This window comes from Struthio camelus, chromosome 2 (assembly GCF_040807025.1).
Source record: "Struthio camelus isolate bStrCam1 chromosome 2, bStrCam1.hap1, whole genome shotgun sequence".
In the NCBI taxonomy this organism is placed as follows: Eukaryota; Metazoa; Chordata; class Aves; order Struthioniformes; family Struthionidae; genus Struthio; species Struthio camelus.
The window spans coordinates 63,493,510-63,509,154 of NC_090943.1; the positions used below are offsets into that span (position 1 = coordinate 63,493,510).

General features: G+C 39.1%; 1 protein-coding gene across 6 annotated transcripts in view; it reads left to right on the forward strand.

The window, feature by feature from the left end:
* ADCY1 (adenylate cyclase 1) overlaps nucleotides 1–15,645 on the forward strand; it is a 163,250-nt gene that overhangs the window by 70,346 nt on the left and 77,259 nt on the right. For all 6 annotated transcript variants that reach the window (XR_011139776.1, XM_068936073.1, XM_068936074.1 and 3 more), the window contains one exon: nucleotides 7,241–7,352. Coding sequence is in view for 5 of the 6 variants with exons in the window: in XM_068936073.1 (XP_068792174.1) it covers nucleotides 7,241–7,352 (112 nt within the window). In the remaining variant the exon portion in view is untranslated. The remainder of the gene's footprint in view (nucleotides 1–7,240; nucleotides 7,353–15,645) is intronic.

Below are 15,645 nucleotides of genomic sequence, written 5' to 3' on the forward strand. Positions count from 1 at the left end.
CTGTGCCGCGTGAGAAAGAAATAGTCCATGTGCAATTCAGGAGCCGTTTCAGAAACAGCATAGATTTGATCTTAACTGGTGCGATCCCAGCCAAGCTCACGATGAAACATAGGAGGACCAGGTGTCTACTTATTTGTGGAGAATCCCCAGCGTACCACCTCTTCTGTGATACTTGGGAGCGCGCTCGCTTATTTTTCATGGTTTGTTATACAGGAAGAAAAGTTCTTTCCTAAGATTAGGGTAGGTAAAGTAGGATTCATATTTCATTTTCTTACCCCTTGTCTGACTTTGTAGGGCTGAGAGCTTTTCAGGTTACATACCTATACATGCATGCATATGCACATATGTAGGTGCAGTGGCTACCGTACATTTTCCCTAATGGTTGATCTTTGAGGAAGTAGTTTTAGATGTCCTACTCCTTCCTACCAGATTCCTTTCTGAAACAGCATGTTCCATTAACATATTGTTCTTATTATAAGTTGTACTCTAATTAAATAAATGACCTAAGCAGAAATAAAGAGCAGGGCACACGATGCTTCCTTGTTTTGCTGAGCATCTGTTTATACAGCCAGTTCCCTTGAAGGCAGCAGGACTATTCCTGTGAATAAAGCACATGAATGAATCCCACTAAAAGTGAACATTTACCGCCTACAGGCTCTGAAATCTCCAGTGGAACGTGGCAGGATTTCTCTTTCAGCATGCCCCATCGAATGACTTAGAGAAGAGCTCCTCGAGTGATGCACACAGTTTGGGGACAGCGTGAGTCTCTGCAACTAGGCAGCAGGGTTTCCACATTCAGTTTTAGCCAATGTAGTGGTTTTCTCTAGCGCTGCAGCAGGGCTGCTGAGTCACCACCAGGGCAGGTGCTGCATATTTGTGACTACAGGGATTGCAGGGAAGTGGGAGAAAAACAGGAATATAATAGGTCCTGGAGGGACAGCTCAGGGCTTGCTGGTGCAGAAATTCCCTGGGGAGTCAAGGAGTATTTGGTAATGCTGTGACACTTGCGTGCCTATGCTGAACCAACTCAAATTGTTGTTTGTGATATAGATGCAAGGAACAACTATTGATAAGGCTACCTTTTTTTTTTTTTCTTCTTCTCTTTCTTCTATTGAGTTGCTTATTGGAATGCTGTCTTGTTTGTATTCAGAAATATCAGGAACAGTTGGAATACAATAGCTATTGGAGTTGGGGACTGCATGTCAAATCTGCAGGTGACTTTAAAAAAAAAAATCCTTGAGAAAACCCTATTAAATTTAGGAGGTAAAGTAATAGTCAAAAGAAGAACATTCCTCTTCAGTACTTACAAATCTGCTTTTACACACTAAGAGAAATAGATATTTATCTCTGCTGCTTTATTGTAATATTCTGTTTGGCTTATGGGGTTGTGCTGAATTAATGTGGATAGTAGAGGTTATGTATTTTGTCTGTGTAAAGAGTGTGTAGTAGGAACTGCTCATCAGTCATGCGTAGATGAAGTTACTATGTGTTTTAATTGTAGGAACTATTTTTTTCAAGCCTTTTTCAAGCTATTTTTTCAAAGTTAGCTTTTCTGAAAGCTAGATGGGTTTCATTAAGAAGGAGGAAATGCCCTAGGATCAGAGGGAAAGAAGCAGTGCTTAGCATTTGTAGGAAATGTTTTGTAGCAAACTTTTAAGTGTTTTGAAATGAGACAAACTTGGAATTTACTTACAAGAAGCTACTTCTCAAGAAACAACTTTTTGAGATCACTATGTATATTTCAAGGTGTTTTAGAATAACTTATTGTGAGATCATCTAGTAGTATTGGTAACTAAAGCCATTTAAGTATAAAATACTATTAATCAAAAAACTAGATAGCTTTCTATCAGGAATAAGCCCATTTTCCTATCAAACGTAGAAAGGTGACTATTGAAAAACTGTTAAAAAGAAAGGCAGTGTTTTCACTGGGGAGTATTTAAGCTAGGCTCTAGGAATCAATACATTAAAAAAAATGCTAGAACTAAAATATTGTTATACAAAAAAGCAAACAGTTATAGGCTTGCTTTGCTAAGTGTGAGCAAGACTGGTAGGATGTTTCCAAAAAGAGCCTCACAAAAGTTTAAGTGAAAACTGGGTTTTATCCCTGCTCTGAGTGCCACAAGAACAACGGCAATAACAAATCAGCTGCAGCTGTGCTCATAAGCTGCTGTTATTCATGGGTAGAAGGTGTTACTGGTACCACTCAGGAGAGTTTTATGCTACTGCAAGGGTAACCCTGGTTGTTACTTTTGTTACCGGTTGTCTGTTTTAAGACAAAATATCTTGCATCTGTGAGAGAACCATCAGGAGAAAAGATCTTAAATCACTCTCCTTCTGCTGCTGGCTTTAGTAATGCTCGGTCTGTTCCTCTGATCTCCTGCAAGGAAGCAAGCTGCATCAGGAGCAAGCAAGCCTCTAGCCTCAGACGGCGCTGCCTCTGCAACACAAAGACACCGCGTGGGGGTTAAAATCAAGAGCAGAGCAAAAGTTTGTCAAAGCACTGCTCAGTAACTGATTATTTTTTCCCCTAGGGTTTAATTGGAGTAGTGATGTGCTGTCGTAATGTATGCTGCTAGTAACTTATCTGTCCAAAAGCCAAAGTGATTTAAGATTTTACTGGGTTAGCCAAACCTCCTGACCCCATCAATGTAGTAGTAAAATCTTCATGTGAGTGAAAACTACAGCACAAATACTGAATATCTCGGAGTGCATAAGGAGTGCAGAGTTTTTGGTATAGTCCACAAGCAAGAGAGAATAACGGCTCCTCTGGGCCCCTCGGTTCAGCTGTGGGAGTGAGGAATGAGAGCATTGCTGAGTCCCTGGTTAATGAGGCAACGCCAGTCTTGGTACCCTCGTAACTACTTAGCCTGGCTAACCATCACATCGTACACCACTTGTCACGGAGAGCTGCTCTTGAATTGTGTGCAAGTCTCATTGCTGACAAACAGAAGTAACCTTTGTTCATTGTTTTCACTTTCTTCTCATTTTCTTTTTCTCTTCTTTCTTTAATAGTCACAGTTTAATTGAGATTGTTTTGTTGGTTTTTAATCAGAGGTTCCCCTAAGGCATGATGAAGAATTCTGTGGAATTAAAGTAGGGAGAGTTGCATCCCTGAGCAGACATTAAGAGAACCAATTGTTATCACGTAGCTTGTCATTACTTTTCACTACGTGTATTTTGCTATTGTCTCTTGAAAAGAAAAATGCATGGCAATCAGTGTGAAGTGTCCCTTTGTATACTGTACCATTGTGTGGATTCTTTCATGCCTAAGTAAGGTAGCCCTAGTTCACTCTAGGCTAATCCTTCTTGAGGAAGCAGACCTCTGTGGTGATTAGCAATTAAGTTACAGTGAACTAAGGCTACTTTTCTTTGAATGACTGTGTCTACTTGAGAGATTAACGTGCCTTAACAGTGATGTCACTACTATTGCTAATTTGTCTTAACTTTCCTAAGTGTACCGATGGCCTAAGTCTAAGACTCGCCATTTTTGTGTGAATAATGTATCAAAATTGGAGGAAAGGGAGTCTGAATAGTCAACTGTGTTCTGCTGACAAATAGGTAGGGGCTTGGACTTCTCAAATATTGGTTGATACTGGAAACATTTGAAGCATGGCGTATCAGTGTAACTCTGGTATTATATATCTTATCATTTCTCTTTGGTAACCTTACTAATTCCATGGCCATAAAAGTATTATAATCTTCTGTTCTTACCCCGTGTAGCTGATTTTTAACACTTCCTGACAAAGACCTTCTATATCCTTTACGTTCCAAAAACCTGAGCAGGGTGTAACAGAAGGGGGGGGAAAAAAGTGCACTGCATCAGGTGAATAGGTATTTTACCTCCATAGTCAAAAACACTTGTTGCAGACCAAGGTTCACTTTTTCTTTTCCTTTTTTTTTCTTTTTAAGGCATTGTACAAATAAAGAACAAGTGCAGTCACTGGCCCAGACACTTGTAATCCAAGTACAAGGAAGAGATAACAGATGGACACAGACAGGTGAAGGAGTGCAGAAGATAATATTGGTCAGCATGCCAGCTGAAATAAAATGAACTGGCTAATGAGTTTCGATTCTATTTTTAGGATATTAGAGCTCAGTATGCATCAGACGGACTCTCAGCACTGCCCACCCCCTGCATGGTGACAGACCGTGGAAACAGCAGGCTCTCAGACAGGGACACGCTTTGGGTCTGTAAAGCCCCTGCTCATCCACTGGAGGCTTTCTGCCTTCCATGCTGAGACCTTGCTTTTGCTCTTCTGTGCTTCAGTCAGCATTCAAACGATATTCAGCAGCTGCTGTGATTTTAACAATTTGTGGTGAAAGAAGGCAGAATTTACCCATAAAAGGCAGGGCTTGAGGCAGGACTTATACTTGCAGAATTGCCCCCCCCGTGCACTCTGCCTTGTCCAGTGCTTGAGATATTTCCACAGTTTTCAGGCATGGAAGTTATAATATTCTTAAAATGTGCAGAATATATTAAAAACTATCGGCTGCAAATATTTTTTTAAAGAACTTATGCCAAAGAAGTGTAACAGTGGGCAGGCTGCCTAATCTATTCCATTAGCTTTAAAATGTATAGTATGGTATTAAATAGTTCGCAAGCATAAACCTAGCCTTGTCTCAGCGTGCTGTAATTACATATTTTACTTAAATTTATGTATTACATGTTCCATAATGTGTTATGGGTCCTTGTAATTATGTGCCAAACTGAAGGCCAATACTAGTATTTTGAATCAAACACTGATGGCTAGGGATTAATAAAGATAGCAGTAAATACTCCCTTAAAATGTTTAAAGGATTAGCAAGGATATCACACTGACTTGCGAAGGTGCTTGGGTGTAAAATAACTTTCTTTTTGAATGACTAATGATGCATGAATACATTTTCTGCACTCGTGCGTAAGTAATTGAGACTTTCTGCTGAATTGTGCGTATCAGTAGTGTATTAGTTGCTCTATTAGTTGTTAACCCATGAGTATATAATATCTTTAAATGCTTGAGACTTCTGTTTTGTGCGTGTTTGATGGCGCTGAAGTAAACACCGTGATAAGCAGGTAACAGTGTCACTACATTCAAGGTCTTAAAAAAAAAATAGTGCAATGCTAATTTTTTTAAGTGGAAATTGTTGGTTCTGTGGGAAATATTGGACAACTACTCTTTCCCATAGTAATAGTATCTAATTAAAATCTGAGCAATGCATGATGTGTTGGTATGCAACAATTTAATTTTCCCTCTGTGCCTTTTTCTTGGTGACTATATGAATTTTGATGTGATTATGGATCATGAAGCCAATGGGTTAGAAGACTGTATAGAAGACCTTGGTGTATGTTTGAGTAAATCTGAAAATCTTTAAGGAACTTAGAAGGATGATTTGATATTGACTGATGAATTTCCAGAAGGAACATCCCAGCCAGGGCTGTCAAACAATGAGGATGCCAATCCAGAATTAAGTGAGTGGCTAGATCTTCACGGGCAAAGTTGCAGAGCAGTTTGTTGGCATTATTGCATTTATTGTACTCTGATACCTTTTACCTCACCCGTTATGAGGGTGGTTCATATTCACGATAGCAAAGGCACAAAATAGTTCAACTGACTAAATGCTGAATGTCTTATTTTAAGGAGTCTTTTTTTGATGTTTAAATAGTGTAAGAATTAAATAGCTATTTTTATCTTGACAGTTTTACGTATGCTCAAGGAAGAAAAGAGTGAAGGATTAATATGACAGCACGTATGCTGTGTTTGTAGATGAAAGCCAGTAAACTTTGGAGCAGTCAGTTTTGTATTGGGATGTGTTAGCTAACCTGTTCTGGTAGAGAAGGGATTTTTTTGCGTTTAATGGGTTAAATGGAATGGAGTTATTTGTTCTTTTCCGTGGCTTTGTGTGAGAGTTCAGAGTGGGTAATGGTGACTGGGAAATAGTAGATTTGTTGGTCCTTTTCTAGCACTAGTTACTTTATCTACAGAGTGAAGGTTTCTTGATGGGAAGAGGAGTGTGTAATGTTTAACGTAAATTACAGCTCTCAAGCCATGTTTTACACTATGTCAAGTATACCTAGGCCATGTGGCATGGGACTGCTCACTAGCATTTGCATAAATAAACACTTATTTGACGTTTATAGTCTGGGTGTTGGAGATAAATGTATTAGGTTTCTGCAGCTGGCTCTGGGCCTGTGCCAACGGATGAAGGAATCTAAGTAATTAAAATGATCATAGCTCCGTACACTCTCCAGTTCCAGGGTCAACACAGGAATTCTTACGCTCTCTGTAACTGTAGTATTTCTTCCAAGTGTCTCCCCTTATCATTCCAGATGGATAGGGATGTTTTATTAAAGCAGAATAAACTGTTATACGTTAAAACTTGGTGAATGCTGATGGAAGCTGGACGCTTACCTGAGCATGCAGCGTGGTAAAAGAAGCCTGTCCCAGCGCTGTGCGTGCTAGCTCCTGAGCTGGAGCAGTAAAACCACATCACAGAGCTACAGTATGCAAGTTATTAACTCAGGTCTAGCAGTGCTTAAGCCGCAAGCCAGGTTTGTCGGTTTGGCCGTAGAGCTGTACCAGTGCAAGACCTGTCTTTGGGATCCACCTCGGCACTTCTGCAGGGCGCTGCAGGCTCTCATTGCAGCTGGCAAGGAAATAAGTAAAAGCTGCTTTCCTGATTTGAATCCAATACCTTAATTCTTCCAACTATTTTGCAAGTGTTTGTCATTAGGCCTCATAATATCTGCAAAGACTAACTGCAATACAGAAAAGATAGACCTCCGATAAAGTAGTAAGGAGTGTCTAAAGGTGAAGGCATTAGTTACGTGCTTGGAGGACTACATTTCTTTCCTTGCTCTACCACAGATTTAACAAGACTTGGCCAAGCTGTTTAGCCTCCCTTGTGTCTTGATTCGCATTCTGTAAAGAGAAGTAATTGTGCTCTGTGTTCCTGAAGTACTCAGAGGGTAGATGCTTGAATCTGGTGTTTTGTCTTATGTATGCCTTAGATGGGCATAGAGACATTAAGCAGCGTCCCAGGACTCTCTCCACGACAGACCAACAATTATCAGCCCTAAACTCATACCCAGTTCTCTGCTTTGAGTATGTGATGTTTTTGTTTCAAGCAGCACTTTATCAGTAGCATTTCAGGACTTGATTGTGTTTGTGCTTTGCGTTGCATTTGGTCTATAAAAGAGGATAATGAGAATGCAAAGATGTCTTCTGTACCAATATCTCTGTTTTTTCTTCCTTCTCTACAGCATTTTGTTTGCAGACATTGTGGGGTTCACGAGTCTGGCATCACAGTGCACTGCCCAAGAGCTGGTGAAGCTGCTGAATGAACTCTTTGGCAAGTTTGATGAATTAGCCACAGTAAGTACAGCATTCATTTTTCAATTTAATTCAAATTTCCTTTTGCATAATGATGCATGAGTTACATACATTAGAAACCTGTAATAGACTTATTTTAGCCCTGTGTGTCATGAATTTCTAAAGCTTCCATTTCTGATTAATATTCTAGAGAGAAAAACAACACTTTAAGTGTTTAGGAAAGAAGCTAAAGTTTCTATTTTAAAATGTATTTTTCTTCCCCCTCCTTGGAGGCCATCAGTGTTCTTCATTGGTCTTGTTTACACAAAATAGAGAGAATATTTCAATATTTACATTTTTATCCTGCATTGAGGGGAAAAAAACCAGGATAATGAAAAGTATGAATATTGGAGGTACAACATAAAACTACTTTCCATAATGTTAAAAATGTAGACACTCAACTTAGCTCTTCCCAGAGAGCCCTACATGTCAAATAAATGATTGTAGATTTTCGGAGAGGCTGTTGTAGGCAAAATGGGATCCATATTTTTACTGATGCTTGTTTTGGTCATGGCACTTACGTTGTGCCAGATTCCCCAAGGAAAAAGAACATGAGAGAAATGCTCCTTGCCTATGACTCCTTCCAGTCTAATGGTACTGCAGAAATAGAGTACACGAGCATGACAAGGATTTGACAAGAAATGAGAGGAATGGATGTGCCTGAATAAATTCACACTTCTTATTCCAAATTACATTCAACAATATACTGAAAATGTGTTTTCCCCTTGAGCAGCTTTGTTAGGACAAAGGGAAACTTAATCAAATCCATCTTGTTTACCAGCCTTATCCTCAGAGCCTTCATTGTGGGAAAGTATCACCGCTGCATAAACTATGCCCCTCCACTGTACGGCTATCTCCTTTTCTGACTCTACGCAGCAGCCTAGAGCACATATTTCTCTGGGTCGCCAACATAAATGGCATCCACGTTTCCTCCATCCAAACTCACTTCTCCTCAATGTAGCCTTGCACATGGGACCTCTGAATCCTGTGGATGCTTTGCATGTATGGCTCCCTGTTGATTAAAAGATCTCAAGGACTCCAGGCAGAAATGAATCTTGTATTTCATAAGATGCCAGGGTTGAGGAAGGCTTCTTCCTCTCTTAGCTAAATGGAGTAGCTTTTGATCAGTTGCTAGGTTGTGGTTTGCACTAGATCTGTTCAAGTCAGAACAGAAAGGAACTGCTGTATGTTCCCTCTTCCAAGAAAAACAGAAGGTTAACTTAGACCCTGAGTAGAGAGGCAATAGAGGCATTTTTCGGTAAGAATTTATAAATTTACTCAAAGCCTTGTGTAACAAATCCATCACTGGAATGGCTGGCCATGCTCATGTAAAGCATGGGGCCCCAGCCTGGAATAGTTCAGAGAAGTGTAGTTTTGAAATGAATGGGGCTGCCATGTAGCTGAGCATTGGCAAGAAATGGCTTTAAAAGTTCAAATAGCTGCTCTCACTTTTCATTTCATTACTGAATTTCATCCTCCAAATGGCAACAAGCCATCGAATAAGCCCTTTATGAACTTACAGTACTGATCATTTGTAAAGTCATCATAGCCATGAAACACGAGGCAGTGTCGTATGTGGCAGTGCTGTGGTTGCATGCATGCACGTACAAAAGCACGTGCCTATGACAGAACATGGCACTGAAGCCAGGGAGGTTGCTGCTGTGCTACACTTGTTCCAGGAGCCCTGGGCAGGTGCTGCTAACTGGAAATGTTGATGACACATGACACCAGGGTACCAGGCAGATGCCAGCTCTTGCTGCTGGGTTAGTTCTTTGTAGGGTAGTAGATCAGAGATAGTGAAGGAGCTAAAAAAACCCCTTAGGTTTCTGTTCAATCTGCATGCATTTTTTTTCCAAATCTGAAAATAAATCTCTTGTCTTTCAGCAATGTGGGGAAGAATTGCCACTTACATGTCATTCTTGTTCATACTGTGCTGCATCAGAGTGATTAAGGGTAGAACATATGAGCTTCTCTTTATCGCCTTCTGCCGTAGTAATGGGAAACTAGTTATTGTCTCCTGCAGTCAGAAGAAGCATGCAGAGCTCTCTAATTTTTTAGGAGGATTCTGATCTGCTGATTAAAACAACTTCTAGATGTTCATTAGACTATGGACTGTGTTGCTTTAAAAATAGTGTTGTGCATTAGTATTCAGAATGATGAGGGAGGAAAGCTCAATCCCAAGGATAATGCAACGGTGATGGATGCGGTCCCTGTGATCTGTGAGTGTGTGTGCTGTATGCTGTTGGTCCTTAGGAAGGAATGTCAACTGCAAGTGGCAATTTGTGACAGCCCTTGCTAAAATAATTGCCCTGTCTTACAACTGCAATGCCTAAAAAAAATCCCTGTCACTGCTGAGGGAAGTATAGTAACAGGAGCGAGGAAGTGTAATGCAGCATGTATTTGTTGGAAATCTCATAAAGACAGTCTTGGCATTGTTTAGCATTGGCACGCTGGAAGATGTTGTTTTAGTAGCACTTTTCCTCTCAGTTGATGTAAAAGAATTAAAATCTTTTAACAAATCAGTGGTCAGTCTTGACTCTGGATCACTTTGTACTACTGCCTTGTTGAAGAATGTATGGAAAACATTTTTTCATTCTCCTGATCTTGCTTTGCCAGGACCAAAATAGTAAGTCTCTGCTTTTTGGCAGTGCAGCTCTGAATTTGGCCAGAACTGGATGCTTCAGAGGAACATATAAAAATTCTTATTGAGAGCCCTGGGACAATTTAATCCTAAATAAATTTATCCCTTAGATATTTAGGAACTGGCTTATGCTTTAAAGTATTTAGATTTTTCTCTCTTTCTATATGCTGTTTGTCTGATTTTTTTTTTTTTAAAGGCAATAGCTTTGCTGTTTTTAAATGCAACTGTAACTATTCCTTTTTAAATCATAGTAGCTTCAATTATAGTTACAGGTTGTAACAGGGAACCTGCCTAAAGACAAATCTTAGGCTTCAAATTATTGTCTTTCAAATCCTTTGAAAGTTTGCTTTTTAGAGAGTGAAGAGAATTCCTGATTTACTTATTCCATAGTAGGAATTATTTTCTGTATTTTTTAGCATGTCCCTTTTTGACTCATCTCTAGAACAGATATGTTTTTCACGCTCTCATCTTGTGCAGGTTATTTTATCTTGTAAATCATTAAGCCTTTGCACTCTGTTAGAAGAGGTGATCAGAAGAAAATGTTTAAAATGATGGCATGTTTTATGTTTTCACAGTAGCAGTGTTAGATTGGGTTCTTAAAGAAACAAGTCTTTGGTAGTCATATTTTGTGTGAATTTGTGTATTACCCTTAACCTCTGAATCTATTGGCTAATTTCAGTCCCTTGGAAGAAGGAAAAAGGAGTCTCAAAAATATTAAGGCAAAAGGAACTGACAATATTAACATCCTCAGTGGAGTGTAACATTCCTCTAGACAGACATTAGAGAATCCATATGGATGGGAGTTGTTAGGTATGTCGCAGACTTCACTGATTCGTCTGATCACTGAAGCACTTTTAACAGTCTTTCAGCACCCTTATTTTCTGTCTGCATTTTGGATGAGTTAGCCCATTCCACAGAGATCTTCTTGGGGCTGTACACAGTGATGTGAAGTCACCTACCTCGATACATGCAGTTAATAGAGATTCTCATAAGGCATATGGATTGTTCAAATAGCGCACAATAGATCGAGTAATTTTACATTAGTTTCTGATGAATTTTATCTGCTGTTCCTTTCACTTAGTTCAGGCTGTCGCTCCTGAAGTTTCTCAATTTTTTCCAGTTTTGGTTAAGCAAAGCAATTTTGTGCCATCTTGAATTTTGCACTAGTGGTCATTCTGTTTTACGAGCTGTCAATAAACGCTTCAACTGATCTTTGCATGGAGTCTTCAGGTACCTTGTAGTTAGACTTCAACAATATGGCTAAAGGTAACGATGGCTACTGGTCATTCACTTTCTCTTCATTAGCCACTTACTCGTCCATGGTAGTAGCATGCTTTTCTAATTAGTAAGCAGGTAAATCGGTAATTAATAAGCAGTAATAAATAATAAGCAGTAATCTATACTCTGCTGTTTAAGTCCTTTTCAGAAAGGTCTCTGAAGAGGTCAAGTAACTTATAAAAACCATATATTCCTTTGTTTACTGTTTCTATTGAACTCTTAAAATATTTACACAGGTAAATGAAGCCTGGATTTTTCCTGTTAAGAGAATGATGCTTGAATAAATGCAATTGTATCTCATGAACGTTTTAATTTTAATTAGACCCTCAATGATGTTTTAGTGCAAAGAAGAAAGGTTTACTATTGTGTAAATCCTAGATTGTTCTTAAACCCTACTGAAAGAGAGATTCAAACTTGTCATTGTTCAGTTTACTTCAGTTTTAATAAGAAATATGATCATCTGCATCATATTCCTCTTACATTCCTGAGGAAATCTTGGACATATGGCATCTAAGCTGGGTGACTTGTTGCTTTAATACACACATTTCAGTGCATCTTCTCTTGATGCTTGAGCTGTGGCATGGGTTTATGGTGAATGAGGGAGGTTTATCAAGGCTACAGTTAGCCAAATAGCATCTTTCAGAATTGCACATGCCTCTGGACAGTTACTGTCATGGTCGCAACTCCATTACCTTTGGATACATTTCAGAAATACCCACAATATTTTAACTGTGATAAGTCAGCCTTAATAGAAAAGACGAGATATTTTGACAGCATCCTGCATGGTAAAGATGAATGCAAAGAAACAAGCATGCGTTTTACAGAAGTTTTGGTCTTTTTTTAGTTGTTCTTTCCCTGGTAGATTTCCTCACATACTTCCTGCATCTGATCCACATGGAGATCTGTTTGTGTTTACAGATTTAATTATTTCCCTCTCAACTTCTGTCTTACTGCAACTTGGATTTCTAAGAATTGCCTTGTACAAGGAGATAAGAGTAAATGCAGTTTATTCTTTTGCAAACACCACTACAGTAGGATTTCAGTGATTTGAACGAAAGATTTTACTTGTTCATGTCACTTTGAGGATCTCAACAGTTAGCCAAACTGACACACTTAACTTCCTGTTGTCCTTTCCATTTGCAGTTAAATATGCCTTCAGGCTCTGTCAATATTTGTAGGCTAAATCTATTTTCATTTCTTTCAATTTTAATTTAGGATCTTTTCCTGATTAGCTTTGCATTTAAAGATTTTTTTTACTTTCTGAATTTCTGTTGCTGCAGTGGCTTTTGTACCTATTTTCCTTCAAAGATATTGAATTTAACATTGCCAGTGGGTCTTAGGCAAAGGGTCAGTAACTTACATTTTTAATCGGCTTCTGTGGTGCCTTTTTTTGACTGTGTCAAGAACAGCCAGTCCTTTGCTGTGCTGTAGAAGTAGCTGTTCCTAGAAGGCATCATTTTAAGAAGCTGCTTCTACAGAGTCTACAGAACACTTTTAGTTTATATGCTGATAATTATGATAAGTTCTTAAAACATAAAGTATATAAAGTGTTGTGGGCTGGTGTGGATGGGGAAGCTCATATTAAAAAATGCTGATATAAACACTTAACAACACTTAACCCTTCTTTATGGAGGTTGCAAGTATGCACTAGGCAGGGATATTTACAAAGGCTAGTTTTAAGGAGACTTATCTCCCCAGGTTTCCTTTAATAGACAGGGCAGTGACAGGGTCCCTCTGAGGCAGGTCAGGCACATGAGCTTGAGTCCTCTTCTGAACTGCCCGCTGGAGAGGTCTTCTAGGGAAGACCTAGGGAAGCTAGCTGTCCTAAATCAAAGTGGTCTTTTTTGCATGTGCCTATATAACTGTATAGGATCAGTGAGTGATGATGTGTATGCTGTTATGCTGCAGTGCCTGTGGGGCAATTTCCCTGGGGAAGGTATGTCACACACTTCGTATAAATATGTAAAGAATATACCTGTGGGCAGGTACCATCCTAACTTTCTTTATAGTACTTTTTAAGTTGGAAGATACTTTGCTTGGTATGCTAGTTGTGGCTGTAATTCTCATCTTAGTTTGGATGCTCATGGTAAAATTTTACCAAGTTCTTCCAAAGCTCGTGTTCTGGAAATTTGAGACTTGTGCCTTTATATAGGGCTATGTTGGATTATTCTGATCAACTGTACATACCCGCAGCACGGGCATTTGTGCTGAAACTAGTTGTTTAGACACCTGTAGTCAGCATAGAGAAAGGTATTTCAAAGGCTCAATCTGTGTCGTCCATGAGAGATGTCTAACTGTGCTCTAGCAGCACCCGCTTCATTTCATTAACTATCAAGTCAATTGGGCTGATTAACCCAGGTGCCTCATTTTAGCTGTGTAACGTTAGAAGAGATGACTATTACCTTGCCTGTGGAGGAGACCTCTGCACAGCCCTGTTGTACAGGGCAGGCCCCTGGCAGCAACTGTCGGCTGTCTGCTTGACCGGGGACAACCATGCCTCTTGCGCTGGGTACCTGCAGCGCTGTCCACAGAGTTACCTTTGCTTTTCTCAAGTCAGGCTTCTGGCCTTGAAGTCTCTGGAAATGTCTACAACAACTGCTTCCTTTATAGCCAGCTGTTGCAGCCTCTGCCTAGTTCTTCTCACCTCAGCATATTTCAGAAGAGAATGGCTATTTCTAGTGATCCCATCTTGAACATTTTTCTCTGGTTTTTCATTTGGAGCATGACTGCTTTTCATATTTTAGGCTGTGCACAAAATGACAGTTTTTTTTTAAATCCTCTCTACTGTTTTAGAAGCACTTGGGAAAAATATCCTTTCCATTTCCTGAGCTTTTAGAGCTAATTTTTCAACCTTTTGTAGCATGTTTGTTTTAGGACTGTTTCTCCTAGGATATGCTTTTTCATATAAAGACAGCATCTTAAATGCTGGTTGGGGGACAAGCATGTGTATCAGTCATGATTGTATTCTTGCTAAGGTGCTTTATCATTTTTCAAGCAGGTAAATTAACATATATGACTGTTAAACAGATTCTCATCCTCAGGGACTGAAAGCATTTAACCTTGTAGTGTTGTTAAATGATTCTCCCTGTGGAGAAGAGAGGGACTTTATGGTGGTAATGGAAATGCACAGAAGAGAAAGGCCAAGAACCAGTAGATTATTGTAGATTAACAAGTATAATTGCCAACAAAATTGATGGAAGAATATGAAGCAAAATGTCTTCCATTTTATCGCTATCCTAAATAATTCTACATTTTTTCACGCGCTGTATGGCTCCCATGATGGCAGATAATGTTTCATGACTTCAAAAATGTATTACTAAATTACACACTTCATATGCTCAGCTGGAGATGGCCAGTTTTCCTCGATCAGAACCATCTAAACCTTTGCTGGGGTCCTTCCTATACTGTACCCAGATTTGTTTTCTACTATTTCTATAAATCTGTAAAAGCTCTTTTTAAGTCTGTACTTGCTGTCAGTGCTATGAAATGTCTCCATTACCCTGTTAAATTGAAGTCGATGGAGCATGACAGTTAGTTCAATCTGGAGTTTCTTTACGCTGGGACTAGTGAATGTGAGAGAGCCGGTGTAACTTAGTAAAGTTACTATTGCAGACATTATTCTGTTAAGAGGCTAGCAGAATAGTTGTTTCAGATTTTAAATCCACATCTCAAAAATTGGATTAGAAGAAATATTAAAATGTGTATACAGTAATTGACAGGATAAAATTAAATCTTCTTATGGTCCAGAGGGTTTTTCAAAGTGTGTTATTGCTATTGGAACGTTGCAGGGTAGTGAAGCTACTGCTAATTTCCACATCACTTCACTACAGTCAGAATTTGAATACCAACTTACTTTATCTGATGAGTGTCATTCAATAAGCTATTGCATTTTGTGGCTCACATTCAGCACAGTTATTAAAATAGACTTGGATACTACAAAGAGAAGCCATAATAGCGATTTTTTTGCTTTACTGGAGGGAGGAAAAAAGTAAACTAGGGGAAGTGAAACTATTGTTTGTCATTAACGAAGTATAGTGAGGAAACTGTGGAGGATTTTCGCAGGCTAAGTTAGCTGATGAGCTTAACTAGGCTCTTTTTTACTTCCACAGAGAAAGAGAGGCCCTTTCGAAGCAGGGTTCTAAGGATTGTTTTTCATGTGAATCTAAACATTTCTTTTTTACTCTGAATCCACTGATCTGGTATTTCTTCTGCATGCTTTGTGAACACTCCCACACTCTAAGAGATTTTCAGTGGGTTCTGTGCTGATTTTTTTGTTTTGTTTAATTTTATAACAAAAATTAATATGGCAAGAAAGTATAAATAACAAGAACATAAATTGATCTCTAGGAAAGATTTTCTCATTCTCACCTTTCCTCG